The sequence below is a fragment of the Drosophila elegans genome, unplaced genomic scaffold (genome assembly GCF_018152505.1).
Source record: "Drosophila elegans isolate 14027-0461.03 unplaced genomic scaffold, ASM1815250v1 contig_814, whole genome shotgun sequence".
NCBI lineage: Eukaryota > Metazoa > Arthropoda > Insecta > Diptera > Drosophilidae > Drosophila > Drosophila elegans.
The window spans coordinates 9111587-9126643 of record NW_024546167.1 but is presented as its reverse complement, the minus strand read 5'-3'; the positions used below and the strand labels follow the sequence as shown (position 1 = coordinate 9126643).

Here is a 15057-nt window from a genome sequence, read left to right as displayed (position 1 = left end):
TAATTTTATACAAGTTCTAGCGACTAAGTGAGTATAGCTCTCTTGTAGTCTTTTTTCTATTAATTGTTAAAGTTTTATACCATAAAGGCCAAGCGAACTAAGTAAGTAGGATCCTTTTGGAATCGGGATACTTACTGGACTCCCGCTGCTTTTCCAGCTTCCTGAGCAGCTTGTTGTGCTGCCGCTGGCTCCGCTCATCCCGGTAGTTGGGCGGCGACGGGGAGTGCGGGGAATGTGGGTGTGGCTGGGAGTGTGTGTGCGAGTGGGCGTGTGAGTGGGTGTGCGAGTGGGCGTGCGAGTGGCTGGCTGCTCCAGTGGGTGGTGCTGTTTGCTGGGATGCTGCCTGACCTCCTCCACTTGCATTTGGTGCCACCTGCTGCTGCTGCTGTTGTTGTTGTTGTTGTGGAGGGGGTGCTCCTTGGGGCGCCTGCTGCTGTGGTTGTTGTTGCTGCTGCTGTTGCGGCGGCGGTGGTGGTGCCGGCAAGTGATAGTGAGGTGGCCCATTGCCAGCAGGTCCTGGGCCAGGATAACCCGCCACTGGGGTGTAGAAATGCGAAGTGCCATTTGCGCTTATCTGTAAAAAAAACAATTGAAATTACATTAAATAATTCTGTAAAACATTAGGATAAGTTTTAAGCAATTACTTTAATAAGCAACGTTTTTCCCGATTTCTTTGGCACCTCCATTTCCGTTTCATTGAGAGAATATATTTTTAAAAATACCACGTCAACATTTAACACGCTGGCTAAAAATATCTCGCCACCAAAACCACGCCGACTAAAAAAACTAACTGATAGCAACTAATTGATTTTCGCATTCTTATCTCTCACAGAATTGACCTCGAAAATGGCCACGTTTCTTTCGCGCAATCAATTCCTTTGGCTTTTTCTTTAGCTGCATTGATTTAGTTTAGGAACAAGTTAACCCGAGTAAGTTTAAATAACAACTGAAACGTTTGCAATGTTTTCTTTAAGAATAAATTTAAGTAAATGATTAGAATGGACTAAATAATACCTTTGGTATTTTAAAACAAACAGAATCGCAGACGCAATCCTTGGTTTGGAATTACGGTTTAAATTTAGCTTTGACTTAAACCATTTTGATGACTAACAGTATTTTTAGAGTGAACCAAAAAACACTCAAGTGTCGTAACTATCAGCTTTGATTACGAAAGGCCTGGGCGCAAGAATTTAAAATATGTTTAGTTTTATTTATATTTCAATTTTTTAAATGTTTAAATAGTTAAATTCCTCTCTAATAATTTATTTTTAAATAAAACCAATATTAGTGCTAGTAACTTATTCAAAAACATTTTTAAATGCCAATATTTCTTAAAACTGTTTGATCAACATGCAAGTGCCATTATTAAACAAACCTCAAAGAAGAAGTATTAAGTATTAATTATTATTTTAAGTGTCAAAGCTGGCGCCTTGTGCCATTCTTAAAGATATTTATTAGCGGCACAGGTTTGATAATGTTTGAGCCGAATTTCCGACTCAAACGATTCGCCAGCAAGTCATAAAATAAATTGCTTTTGCGGTATATGGGCAATGGGCAATTAGCCACGCCCGCATGCTACATATATTAACTAAAAATTGCTTAAGTGGCCTATCTGATGATTGATAATTTGGCTCACCAATTCCTGCAAAACTGTTGCAAATGACTTTCGCTAAATTACACTAATTTCACGTTTTTACATTTTCAAAGTTGGCCTTATATGTTGTGCAATTTAAAACGTTTTATTCCACGGTTCTTTTGCGATGGTCATAAACTATGAAAAGCCAAAAATATGGGTCAAAGTTAATGAGTTTTTAGCGGTTTATGCTTGAAACAACATAAATAATAAAGGAGAACAAAAGAAGACGGATTAACAAATGGAAAATAAAAAAAAAACACAAAGAAGATTATAACTTGTTCTGCGAGGGAGTTTTGGTTTCGCTTTCGTTTTTAATGGTGCGACAGATACCGTTATTTCGAGTGCTCGACTCAAGTTGCATAACTATGCAAATTAGCATACAATCAAATTATAAACATTTCAACATAAACACACAAGCGGAAGCTGCCATTTGTAAGGTGATGTGTGCAGATTTCAATGTGTTTCAGCCAGGGGCTTACACTAAATGGGGTTTTGTGGGGGATACTATTTTGTTAGCTTTAACTTAAATCATTACCAAATTTCAAAATAAGCTTAAATTTTATATCTTTAGGCCAGCTCTCATAAATTTTATAAATCTAAAAATATATTGTACCGAAGTGATTAGTGTCACGTTCTTCAACAAAGCTTAAAACTCAATTTCGTTCTGAAATTTAAAAGTTTTTTAAATTTTAAATCTATTCTTTGTAAGACAGTTTAAAGGTTTATTTTGTTTTTTGGTCAACCTAAGCTTGAAAAACCCCACTGAAAATTGTCTTAACTCTTGCCGTGTGGACTCGAGTGTGTGTTTCTGTTGTATGGTGGCAGCAAATTGTTAATTAAGTCAAGGAAAATTCAGCCTCAGTCAGTCAAGTCGGAATGGCGGAGTCAGTCGAGCAGCCACCGCCGGCACTTTCATTTCAGCAACAAAGCGTGACGAAGCCACATGTGTCCAAGCTGGAATCCGAGGCGGATGAAGTTGTTGGCGCTGCATTAAATCAAGTTTTCCACTGCAAAAACGGCTTTAGGAATGGCGGGTTATGTAAAAATGTGACAGCAAAGTTCAGCTCAAGTGGAGTTCAATTAAAAGTCATGAGCAGCAATGTTGCCAGCAGCGGGCACGACAAGCCAGCAACATTTAATGGCTTGCACTAACAAACTTTAGGTAAAACAACAGCTATCCTCTACAAATTGTTATGCAAATGAAGGGAGTTAAGTCAGCCTAAACGGCTATATTTTTAGGCTGACAGTTTAGCAGCTGAAAAAATGGTTTAAAGCTTTTCACTTCATTTAAATACTTCAAAATTAAAAACGAAAACATTTTTCAAAAACAAAAATTTTTGCAGCTATACAAAAGTCAATATTGCAGCATAGCCCTATGTTCATATTTTCAGCTTATTAAAAACTTTAAACTCTAAGAAATTGCTCCATTATTAAGAAATAATAATTAAAATATTTGGCACATACAACATTTTTTGGTCTCATAAGCTTTAAAATTAATTGAACGTTTATTTAATAGATCAAAATATTTAAAGCCCGTTAAGTTAGTTTATTTACCTACAGTATTCAAAAAAATCAGCTTCAAAGTTTCAGTAAGTTTAAAGCTCCAGGAAAGCGCGTAATCAATTGAATTATACAAATCACAATGCAATAATTTCGGATTTTAATTGAGATATTGATAATAATACAATAAATAACAGCGAGTGGTGGGGCTAAACGGCAGGGGGTAGTTGGCCAATAGAATTTAAATTGCGCTAGGCGCTAGTCCAGAACCGGATTGATAGTCTGGGCCAGGCCAAGTCACGAACTTGGGCCTTTCGAGCCATCCCCCGCTCTTTGGTTAACGATTTCCCGCTATGAAAATGAAAATATTTCAATTTCGCCTCGAATTTTGTGAACAATTTCTGCACATAAAAGAGATGATGGGAATGTTTATGCTGTACAATGCAATTGTTATTATTAAATTATTAGACATAAGTGGCGACGGGAGCAACAGATGGGGGCTTAAAACGTGATGTGAATGGGTAACGCTCATCTGCTTTGGTTAACAAGAGTTTCTTTTCGTTCGTTGCCATTTTGCAAATTAGCGAGGCAATTTAAATGGAATGCGGCCACGACTATGAACTTGGTCATCACCATGGGAGCGAACTAGTTCCGCATGTTAAGGGGCCTAAAAATGCGAAAATATATCCAAATGACTGCAATTTGTACCAGTCAAATTAAATAAAATTTAAATATTATTAAAGTATGGTCGGAAATAACAAATATAATTATTTGGAAAGTGAGTAAGATCAGCAAGAGCCCAAGCAAGATTTAAATTATTTTATACTTTAAAAATTATTTGCTTTTGTTATAATTTTTTAAAAAAAAAAATGAACACTGAATCCTAGACCACCATCCATCAGAAAAAAAACAGATTTGATATATGACATACAATTTTAATTGTCTGTACGTGCAAGTGTTTTATCACTCTATAAAAATATATTTTAATAGTTGGGAATTTCCATCCAGTCATTTTACTATAATTTTAAAAGCCATCACTTGAAAGGTATAATTCCTGAATTAATAATTTGTATAAGAAAAATAAATAAAAAAAATTAAATACAAACTAAGTGATAAACTCAATAAAGGAAATTTTTAAAATAAACTTTTATCAGTTCAGAGTAAAAAAAAACACTTAAATAGAACACTATAAGTTACTTGGCGATGAACCGCATTTTCCCCCGTCTCAGTTGGCAAACACAACTAACTGGTTAATTAGCATTCTGGACAGATGTCTTCGCAGAACGATTGTCAAAGCTCACGCCTAAATGACAGCTCGCGAAATGCAATGAAACAAATTCAGACGGCAAATAAGCCACCTCCAGAATGCATTTGCTATTCAAATATTGGCGCACAGTGAGTCAGAAATTAAGCAATTCAAATGGGACTTTGGAGTTGTGCGAAATGGACTAATTGGTTATGCAATTTTCACACTTTTCCGCCCCTCGCGAATTTCCCGGGATCAGGAGAAAGGCAGGCAAATAAAACGATATTGCAGTTGAAAAACTAAACTTAAGCCAACCGATAAATAAATAAATTATGAATGCAAAAGCGCCGACAGCTGGCCAGCTGTTTTTCCGGTTTGTTTTTGTTTAAACTTTACTTTAATTGTTGTTATTGTTTAGGTAAAAGTTTACCCATTTTAGCCATTGTTTCAGGCCGGTTCAGTTTCATAATGCATTAGCACGAGTCTGGTTGCAATTGAATAGTTTTCAGTTTTCCTGGAACAGCTTCACCCGGATCCAACCCGGTTTGTTTGCCGCATACGGCGACATTTGGTCAATAAATTATATTTACAGACGCCCCCAATGGAAGTTTCGTTCGAAAATCGAATAAGCATCGGGTATTATTGCTGCTGATTGCTGGTTGTTCGCTCAATTAGCTGTCAATTAATTGATAAGTGGAGGAAGTCCCGCCAATCGGATGGAAATGAGATACACTCTTTCCTTTCCGATAGGGCTATGGCTTTATCAATTCAATTGCCGTTTGTTTGCTATTTTCCGATTCACTTTGAAGTGTACATCAGTATCAATTAATCAATTTACAGGAAGTTTCGATGCATATTTTCATTTTGATTTTTTTGACCGATCAACTGAAAGTAATTTTCATAAAACTATGCCTAACAATGTTAAAAACTAAGTAATTGTTTAAATGTTAGTTTTATACAAATTTCGGTCTTCTCTTAGTTTATAAAAATTGGTTTCATATTTAAAAAAGCCCTGAAGCTCCGAACAAAAAATTTATTCATTTACACTGCTATGAAAACAGTATTTTATTAAGCTTTAAGCTTAGAAATACTCAAAACAATGGGAAGATTCTGCTAAGACTTTGAACAATAATAAAGGTCACTTACGAAGGGCGCCGGATGGAGATGTCCCTGTCCGGGATGCAGTTGCTGGTACTGCTGCGGCGAGAGCATCACGTGGGTCAGCGTTCCGTTCTCGTTGACGTACTGCGGCACCTGGACGGGCACCGGCATCGGGGGCGGTGGTCGGTTCTGGGACACCATCTGAACGGCGGGACCTGCAAGTAACGAGCGAAATGGGGGACAAATTACTTAAGATTCTCTACCAACCGGCAATATGCTGATGATGTGTGCTAGTGCGAGTATCTCGCAGATACAATATAGTACACACACACACACACACATATATATATTTATATATAAATATATAGTCATGTATGAGGGCACAAGTTAAAGCAGGCGACAGCTGGCGCCAGCGAGGCGACAGCGAGACACGCGGGCGCAGGGACAAAGGGGTGGTGGGAAAGAGGAGGGGGGGAACGCCAGGACATTGCCAGGACAGCCATTGCTGCTTTATGTCAGCGGCGATTTCTCTGTGTTTGTTTATTGGATATCTCTCTAGCATTCTTTCAGTCTTTTTGTGGATGTGTGTAAATGTGTTCCACAGCAAAGAACTCAGTTGTTATCTCTGAGTAGATATTTTCTTCCTTTATCAGTAGATATTTAGAAATATTTTACTAGAAAATTTAAATATTTTTTATCCGGCACTTTAGAAACGCGAGCTTAATATAAACATTAAAACTTTAATACGGCAGAAAGAAAAAACGTACATAAATTTTTACAGGTTGTGCATATAAACCATTACTTTAAACAGTTGGTAACATTTTTTAATGTAATATTTCTGTATTAGAGTTTTAATTAAGTTTAAATATTTTAGTGGCAAGAACTTAAATTGTAAATTGGACTTTATAAAGTCTTAAAATTTGCTCCAAAAATTCATAATCTTGAAAGTAAAATAGCAGTATTAAATAAGCAGTACATTAAAATTATATATATTTTTTTCTCTCACATTCAAACTTTATTCTCACAGTGCATACATTTGAATATGTATGTTTGTGTTTGCTGCAGCCAACAAAATGCTTGACAGAGTCTGCCAATTTCTGGCTCCCTTGTCGCCTCGAACTACTCAACTACGATACGCATACGCACCGTTGCCCAATTCCGATTTCATTTGCAATTTAAGTCTGCCCGATGATTAATATCCAACCGGCCCTTCCCCGCTCCGCTCCTGTCATAGGCACTGCACTGCCCCCGTCCACTCGATAGTTGGCTTTAATAAATGTGTTGGAAACATAGAAATCTCTAGAGCAAACAATTCTTGGCAGCCTCATTTCGTGGAGAGAAAAATCGAGAAACGGCGAGCGACCTAGAGGGGTGAATAAACGAAGTTTTCGGGATTCTTGGCAGGGCATCGGATTCGGAATCAGAATCATAGCCTCAGCATTGTCTGGATCTGTTTCGGGCTCTGGTTTCGCCACTGTCATTAGGACGAGGGATTGGGCCGGGGGATAATACTAATACTAATACTAAAACTTCCATTTCCACTACCATTTCCATTTCCATTCCATTCCATCTGGGGATCCATTTGAACTGCAACGTTGTCGCATGTCATTGCCACAGAATAGATGACAGCAGACCGCCCCGAAAGTTGCCCCCTCAAACAATTCAGATATATTTTGATTTGTGGATTTGTATTGCTTTTCAATTCTATTTCTCCTCTGCTTGCCTCCATCTTTTTTGGCTGCATTGCGACGAAGAAAATAATGGAAGAAGCTAAAGATTGGGAATGAGCAAACATTTGTTAACGGACGATGTCTGGTCGAGATTAGCGCATAATTCGGTTTGATAAATGATAAGGCGGCACTGAATGGCTTGTTTGATAAAACCGTTATTGAGGCGGAATAATTGAATTATTATTGTAATATATTGAAAATAGCTTGGAAGTTTAAAATATACAAAATATAAATGTTTTAACGAAGGTTGCACCAATAAATATTAAATATTTGCCTCACTTAACACCGCTTTCTTTAATTCCCACGCTTCACCATACCCATAAATATTTAAAATCAAGCCGAAAAAAAAAACGATTCAGAAATCCATGTTCATCATAAAATGCATTCCATGTTTGCACATCAATATGGATGGGTTAAAATGCGATTCCCAGCTGCAGCGTTGAACTTTGAATGCCCAGGCACGTAGAAGGAACGTGGCCACGCCCACTTGTGGCCCCTTTTCACATTTCCCCACTTCTATATTTTTTTTGTTTTGCAGAATTGTCCGTGCCTTTTAGTTTTTTTTTTGTTTGCGCCTTCTGTTCAGTTTGGCTGGCTAAACAATGCAGAGTTGCATTTTTTATGTACACCACGCGGCGTATGCGTAATGCCGGCTAATGGATTGCGGGGTGGTTATCGTGTGGTCGCATGTGGGAGGGAATTCCCCCGCTTTCGCTTTAATAGTTAAACTGTAAACTTAACGGTAATGCGGCTGCTAATACGCTTAGCCATGTCTCGCACTCATTGAGGCCGAAAATGCTGGGCCCCGCCGTTCGATCAAGCGTTAAATGCCATCCGCCGGCAGAAATGACTAGACTAGTCCGCAGTCCATTTGTCCGGAGTCTCTTGATCTGCTCTTAGGTGTAAAAATGTTGGTTTAGTGCGCTGACGCATAATGCGACAGAAAACCGATGATGGCTGATAAACTGAAACCAAGAGTTTTCCCCCTTTTTGTGCACCACCCAATGCAGTTAATCATTCGGTGAGTGAAGGTGGAGGCGGAGGTCTTTTTCACCGGGAGGAAATGGAGGTCTTTAAGGGCCGGAGAAGATAGTCTGGCCAGGAAATGCACACCGTTCAAAGAGCGAGATAGTTGGCAAGTGAATTTCCCCTCAAGTGTTAAAAGGCAGCAATTAGTTAGGCGAAAGAGGGTTGGCCACTGGCGGGGTATAGCTTATCACTTGGCCAGCAGACAGACAGTTAAATTAAGTACTAAACTTCAGCGACTAAATCTCCCCGGTGTTTCCCCGCGAGTGTCTGCAACTTCTTCTCAAACTTAATTAATGCTAAACTGCTTAAGAAGCGATTTGGGGTTGGGACTCTCGACGAGGAGCTTTCGCCAAGGAAAGTGTAAGTTGGTTAAAAGTTAAATAAGGTGTTTAGAAGACTAAAAATTATCTGGGGAATTTAAATATTTTCGGATTCATGGAGTTTAGCAGAAAATTAGTTTAAATCTTTTAAACTAGTTCTAAAATTATATTTATTTAGATAATATTGACTATATTGTCACTAATAAATATTTTTAAAATCTTTTAACAAATATGATCTTAGTCTTTATACATAGTTTTATATACATTTATCTATAATCTATACTTTTGTCAATTGTAAATATGAAGAGTTCGAATGGACCTCATCATATTTCCTACCTTAAAACCCCAACTCTCGTTAGATCATCTTACACTTTAATTTTCTGCCCTGATGGGTTGACCTTGTCGTCTGCGCCCCTTAACCCCCTTCTGGGCCCTTTAACACCACCCATTGCGTTGGCAGACAGTGTCAAAATAAAGTTGCGGCTCAAACGCGTTTGGGCTAATTGCAAATTGTTATTGCTTTCCTGTTGTTACGCATTGTTGAACCACTTGGCTTCCCATTCTCCTGCTCACAGTCTGTCATTTGTTCAGTTAGTCAGCGGTCGGGGTCAGGGGTCAAGGCTTTTGTCTGGCTGTTTCGATTGTCGGCAGCACGCACACGCAAAGCACGCACCAAATGTCTATAAAATTAATAACAATTCGGTTAGCCAAAAGCAAAACTTTGATTGAGGAAATTCAAGTAGACATTGCCTCGGATTGAATATGTTGCTTGATATGTTGAAGTGAGTTATTGTCGAGGAATTTATCTTATTATATAAATATTTTATAAATTATTCTCATCCACGTTTTGCTTTTGATGAATGCCCAGGGAGTTGAATAAACTTTCGATTGTCTTGAGCTTGATTTATGATTCTTTTGGATTGGAGGATATGCAAATGATTTCTCGGGGGGTGTCAATTTGATATTATAATATTGATTGGAAAAGCCAATTCCCCGGGGGCTTGCCTTTTCTCACTTTGATGTTCTCGATAATTACCCACCAAATCTGGACCAATTTGCGGTTAGCTGGCTCATTATAATCAACACTTTTCCTCACTTATCTCACTTTTCCATCTGAAGGTAATTGCGTGTCTCCCTATTTCTCCAATTCTCAGTTTCCCTTTGAGTCCCTCTCTTCCCCCTAACTTATCTCCAATTAACGATGCGTGCGCAATTATCTCGATAATTATGATGAAACAAAATACAGCAAAAAAACAAGACTCTAAATAGCTTTCGCAAAATGCAATTAGAGCAGAACGTTCACGAATTCCATCATGGAAAGCTCGTTGAAAAAATTTCTTAAAGAGTTCTCTTCATTTAGCCAGCGACATTGCATTAATTGCGCATACGCCCTGTTAAACGATTGCCTACAAATCGAAGGCAACAAAATGCTCTAAGACTCATTGATTGATGGCTTGTCGAGGGGACGGAAAAGCCAGAGAAAAAGGAGGAAAATGGGAAATGCTTTTTTTCAGGGAACGTGGTTCGGGAGATGGGGTGGCGCCACCCAGCTTCATTTGCCAGTCTGCACGTGTCGCACGTTTGTTTCGACGATTCACTGAGCGAACAATTGTGCTGTTGTTCTTTTATATATTATAAATAAATAAAAAAAGAGGTTTACGTTTTCAAATATTTTAAAGGTTTTCATATTATTAAAAGTTTTTTTGTTTTCGAATTGCAAATGTCTTTGTTTATAATTTAATTCTATGAATAAGTTCTTCAATTATACTGTTAATATTTTTTTTTACTTCTTTTCACACTGCAGTTTTTCAGTGTCCTGGCTGCTGTTTGTTTATTTGAATTTCCAATATCTTGACGAGGCAAACACACAGCCTCTGTACAATTTTTCCCCCACCGTGATGCAAATATTGGCTTTTTGTATGTCACCTAAGTGAAGTCCTCATAGACAACGACAAAATGGCTCAACAAAAAAAAAGGAAACAGGAAACGCGTTGAAACAGCCGTGAAATTTTCGTGTCAGCAGTCAGGGGAAAAGTGGGTGCCAGCTGTGACCGCCGCAGCAACACCCACGCATTCACATCCATTTGCCAGCGGATATACATATTATGTCTGCATATATATGTATATATAGAGCCCGTCAACACATTATGCCTTCATTTATACTTTATGATGAGTAAATATTGTTATTAAAACGAAAAATTGCGCGTTGTCTGAGCGATAAACCAAGGCTCCACCCCCAAAAACCCGCCCTCTGACCTTCGTCTGTGGCATGAACAAGGCTGTTAGTCAGCATTTGGTTTATTGGTTTTGTCTTTTCCAGCCAAGTTGAGTAAGGATAAAGGAGGGCTTTCTTGCTGGCTTTAAATTAATGTCTTGGCCGTATCAGGTGCATAATGTATCAGGTGGTTGGCGGGGCTAATGGCGCGTATTTTCGGTTTAGTTACGAGATTTATACCGATTAGTGGGGGTTTCAGGAGTCGGGGGCAAGCAATACGTTTAGCGGTGTTAAGGCGGACCGTTTAAGGGATTTACTTGCTTCTGAAATGAGTCGGAAATTAATTGTTTTAAATGCGTTTAAACTGAAACTATAATTAATGGGCTCAAGAGTACACACATCTTGCACGTCCCAAAAAGGCCATACTTAAACAGGCTTTAATTAACATATTTTTATTGTATGACTCCTATTTCACGATATTTTGGCTAAAGAATTTCAAATATCCTTAATTGAGATGTAGTGATTACTTTTTCTGCTTTAAATCACTATTTAAATATATAAATCCTTTAACGAATCGCCAAGTTTACCATACTTTTGTTTTGCATCCTCGGGGTTTTATTTCGGCCCAACCCGCTCGACATCAATTATGGCGCCACTTAATCAGCATGCTTAATTATTCCTGGTAAAACCCCCTTCGGGCAATCCTAGCCACAATCGTTAACACTTTCAATTTGTTGCACTTTTGTTTCTGATCAGCACTTCAACTTCTTCACCCGCTGGGTTTTTGGTTTGTTTCGACGTTCGCCTTTCGCATTACCATAAATGCATGCAGAGCTTCTGGCTGTTGCTGTTTCTTCTTCTAGGCCAACCCCCTCCGAGCAATTAACAATTAGTATGGACTGTATTCCACCCACCGCCACCCCCCTCGCATAAGCTCCAATTCAATTAACTTGCCCACTTAAGCCAAAAAAAGAAAGGAATGGGAAAGAGCTGAAATTTCGTTGTTCTGTCCAGGGCGTCTACATGGGAACAATCACAATTGTGTTTTCTGATCAGTTAAAGAAAAAACAATAAAATTAAATCTAAAGCCGTCAGTTAAACTTAAACCATTAGTACTTAAGTATATCAATGTTTTACTTGAAATAGATTTGTTGCTAGGAAGTGCATCAAAGGTATACTAAAATTATTTCCAGTGTGTGATTTCGTTACTGTCGAGAGTTCGCCAGTTCGTTCTGCTCTTTTAATTCGGCGGCCCCTCTTTCTGCCCCCTCTACCACCCCCATCGCTCATTTGAGTAATTCCTCTTCTGCCCGCTACAATGGCATTGACATTAAGAAATGCTAACCCGCAATTTGCAATTTGCCAGTGAGCGGATAGGGAAAAAAACAAAAAATAAATATTACCAAGAGTGAGGAGAACCAAAAGTTGAAAAAAAAGAAACAAATAATAATAACAAGCCAAAGCGAAACAAAAGAGAGAAAAAAGTGAAGAAAGCGAAAATCAGCGTGTGGCGCATGAAGCTCATTAAAACACGAAATTGAAGACGAATGACCAAAACCGAGAGAAGGAGAAAGGCCAGAAAAGAGGAAAAAATAGGGTTAAGTGGGTGGCCAAGAAATGAGTAAAAAAGCAGTACACTCTGCTAAAAATCATTAAAACCATGTTTTAAAAAAATTTTTTTTGGTAGACGTCGCGCTCAATTATAGGTATTAAAATTTGAGCTATTTTTAAGTGATTATAATTAAAAAGTAATGATTTTTATTAAAAAAATAATAAGACATTATTTAAAATATTCAAATAAAAATATACTCTTTTTTCTAAGTATAGTAAAGCGAACCTAAAGGAACTGGCGGAACGAAAACAAATGAAATCAAATTTAAAGCGTGCGTAATTAATTTTCTCCTACTTACTTGACTGCACAGAAAGGGGGCGGTTACTAAGATTGGGGGCGTGGTCCTCTGTCGGGCTAGAGGTTAACCGTTGTTTGTTCGTTTCCTTTCCCTTTGTCTTTGGCTAACTTTGTTTTAGCCCGTTGTTTTGTTAAGGATTTCAAGAGGAGTAATTTTTATATACAAGATTCATTAGCAACGGACGATATTTTGAGCGAAAAGGAAGGACAAGTATGATTAAGCTGGATTTTACCATAATGGGTATAAATTAGTTGTTGGAATGGCTTCTTTAAGAAAAGTCATTTCACTCTGGTAAGGGATTTTGTAAGTGGATATATATATGTATATAAGTAACAGTTTATATCGATAAGACAGTTTTATTAAATCAAATTTTATAATTATTTACTTAATAAAGGTTAGAAAAATTTAAGTTTAAAAGTGAATACTTCAATAAGAGCTGACCTTTCTTATTCATAGCATTGTTTATTGTTTAAATTAACCCCTCTTCAGATGATAAATATTGTTTGGCCCTCGGATAAATAATTGTTGCTTCTTCCAAGCTAAAATACCTTTTCGTCCCCCATCCCATTCAAGCGTATTGTAGACCACGACTTGTGCCTTTTGTCGGCACTTAAATTTCAATTCGCTGTTGTTCTTGACTTTTACGGCTTTGGTTTGTATCGTTGGATTTTGTGGACTTTGCCAGCTGGCCATTTTGCCATTCCTGTAGTCAAAGCCAAAGCCGTTGCCTTTTTGACTGAATAATTAATTTTATTTATGCGGCGACAAATGATGCTGCTGCTGCGCTTTTTTTCTTGAATTTTTTCTAGTACTGCTCTAAACCGCAATGCTCATAAATTGTTGAGCGCATGCAAAACAAATTGGGAGGGGTTGTGAGGTAAGCGAAATGGCGGTACAATTAGTTGGCAACACGATTCGGCCAAAACAAAAGTGAAAAGACAAAACAAGGCTATGTTTGCTGATAGCCGAAGCAGAAAATAATTTATTTCCCTAGCAGAGACCAAGAATCAAGTTTACAGATGTCGTCAAAATAATAGGGTTACTGAGTAAAAGCTGTTTGCATTGTTCTTTTATGGGAAACCAATGTAATTATATCGATAAAGAAAATATATCACATTATATTATTTATTAAATTTGAAATTTTATTTACCAAAATACAATGCCTATTTTTTTGACCACAACTGTATAGCCACACGCATACCAATACTTGTGGCGATTTACGTGCTGCGCCATTTTGTCCAAAAATAAGATTTATAAGGCCGCAGCCACTGAGGATACTTCAAGGACAAAACATGGAAAAACTCCCCAGAACAACAAGAAAATTCAAACAGACTTAACTCAGACGCAGACCAATAAAACTTGGACAGGAAAACAAGAACAGCAACAGCAGGAAAACAAATGGCAGCCGGAAAATCCGGGGAAAAGGGCCTGCGGGTGGTCGAGTGTGTGACCCAGTACAGGTGCTACAGGACGCCCAGACAGACAGAAATTCAACAATTTGCACCTGTCACAGTTTGAGCGCCACTGAACCGCAGCCAAATCAAATGTTTGCTCAGCTGTTGAGTTCCGGTGCTCCACCTGCCACCCTTCAAGGTGTCGCCCCAGATTTGGGTCAGTGGGATATACTTTATGGTCTGGGTATATAGACTCCCGTCTTGCGGTCATTGTTTTCTTGCCTCTCGAAAAGGTTCTCGTCCGTCAGTCACTCGCTTCGCTGATTTGTATGCCAAGGCCTTGGGGTTCAGGAAAGAACATTAATCACAATAACCTTAATTAATCATCCTTTTTTGTGTCTTGAAGGAAACCCTTCTGGGGCGAAGAAAATTCAGGCGTAAAATACAAATTAAACACATCTAATTGAAATTTTTTAAGCAAAATAAAACTTTTCAATTTTCCGTAAGCTTTGCTTTAATTGTTTATCGTAATTAAAAGTTCAGTAACGTTGAATATTTCAAGGATTTTTGTGGCAAAAATTGTAAAAGGTAAAATTAGGAGTACTTACTAAGAGGAAAATAAGAAAATACTGGGTAAAATATTTAATAATAGGTTTAATTTTGTAAGTTTATTTTTTTAAGATATATTTCTGTTTTTCAATATGTATGTATGCAATAATTCGGGATTGTTTACCAACACTTTTGTGAATTTATATTGTAGCTAAATCAAAAATGTCTTTTTTCTCTTTTCAACGGCAACTTTTACGTGATTCAAGCTCAATTTATTGACAGCTTGCGAGCAATATTAACTGCCATCCACATATGTCACTTCAGTCCCGCCCCCTTTTCCTATCATCGATATACAGACAGACTAACGACGCCCGCTGTAATTTGATGTTTTTGGAGTTGTTGTGCCTGTCAAACCGTAAATGGCGTC

At 38.0% G+C, this 15057-nt stretch overlaps 1 protein-coding gene across 5 annotated transcripts in view; it reads right to left on the bottom strand.

The window, feature by feature from the left end:
• Window positions 1–15057, bottom strand: part of LOC108150452 (fibronectin type-III domain-containing protein 3A) — a 114913-nt gene that overhangs the window by 7234 nt on the left and 92622 nt on the right. For 4 of the 5 annotated variants that reach the window (XM_017278612.2, XM_017278614.2, XM_017278613.2 and 1 more), the window contains 2 exons: window positions 5529–5698; window positions 136–574 (listed from right to left, as the gene is read on the bottom strand). In XM_017278612.2, coding sequence (XP_017134101.1) covers window positions 136–574; window positions 5529–5698 — 609 coding nt within the window. Of the gene's footprint in view, window positions 1–135; window positions 575–644; window positions 965–5528; window positions 5699–15057 lie in introns of those variants that run through there. The other variant, XM_017278616.2, reaches the window with a different exon arrangement.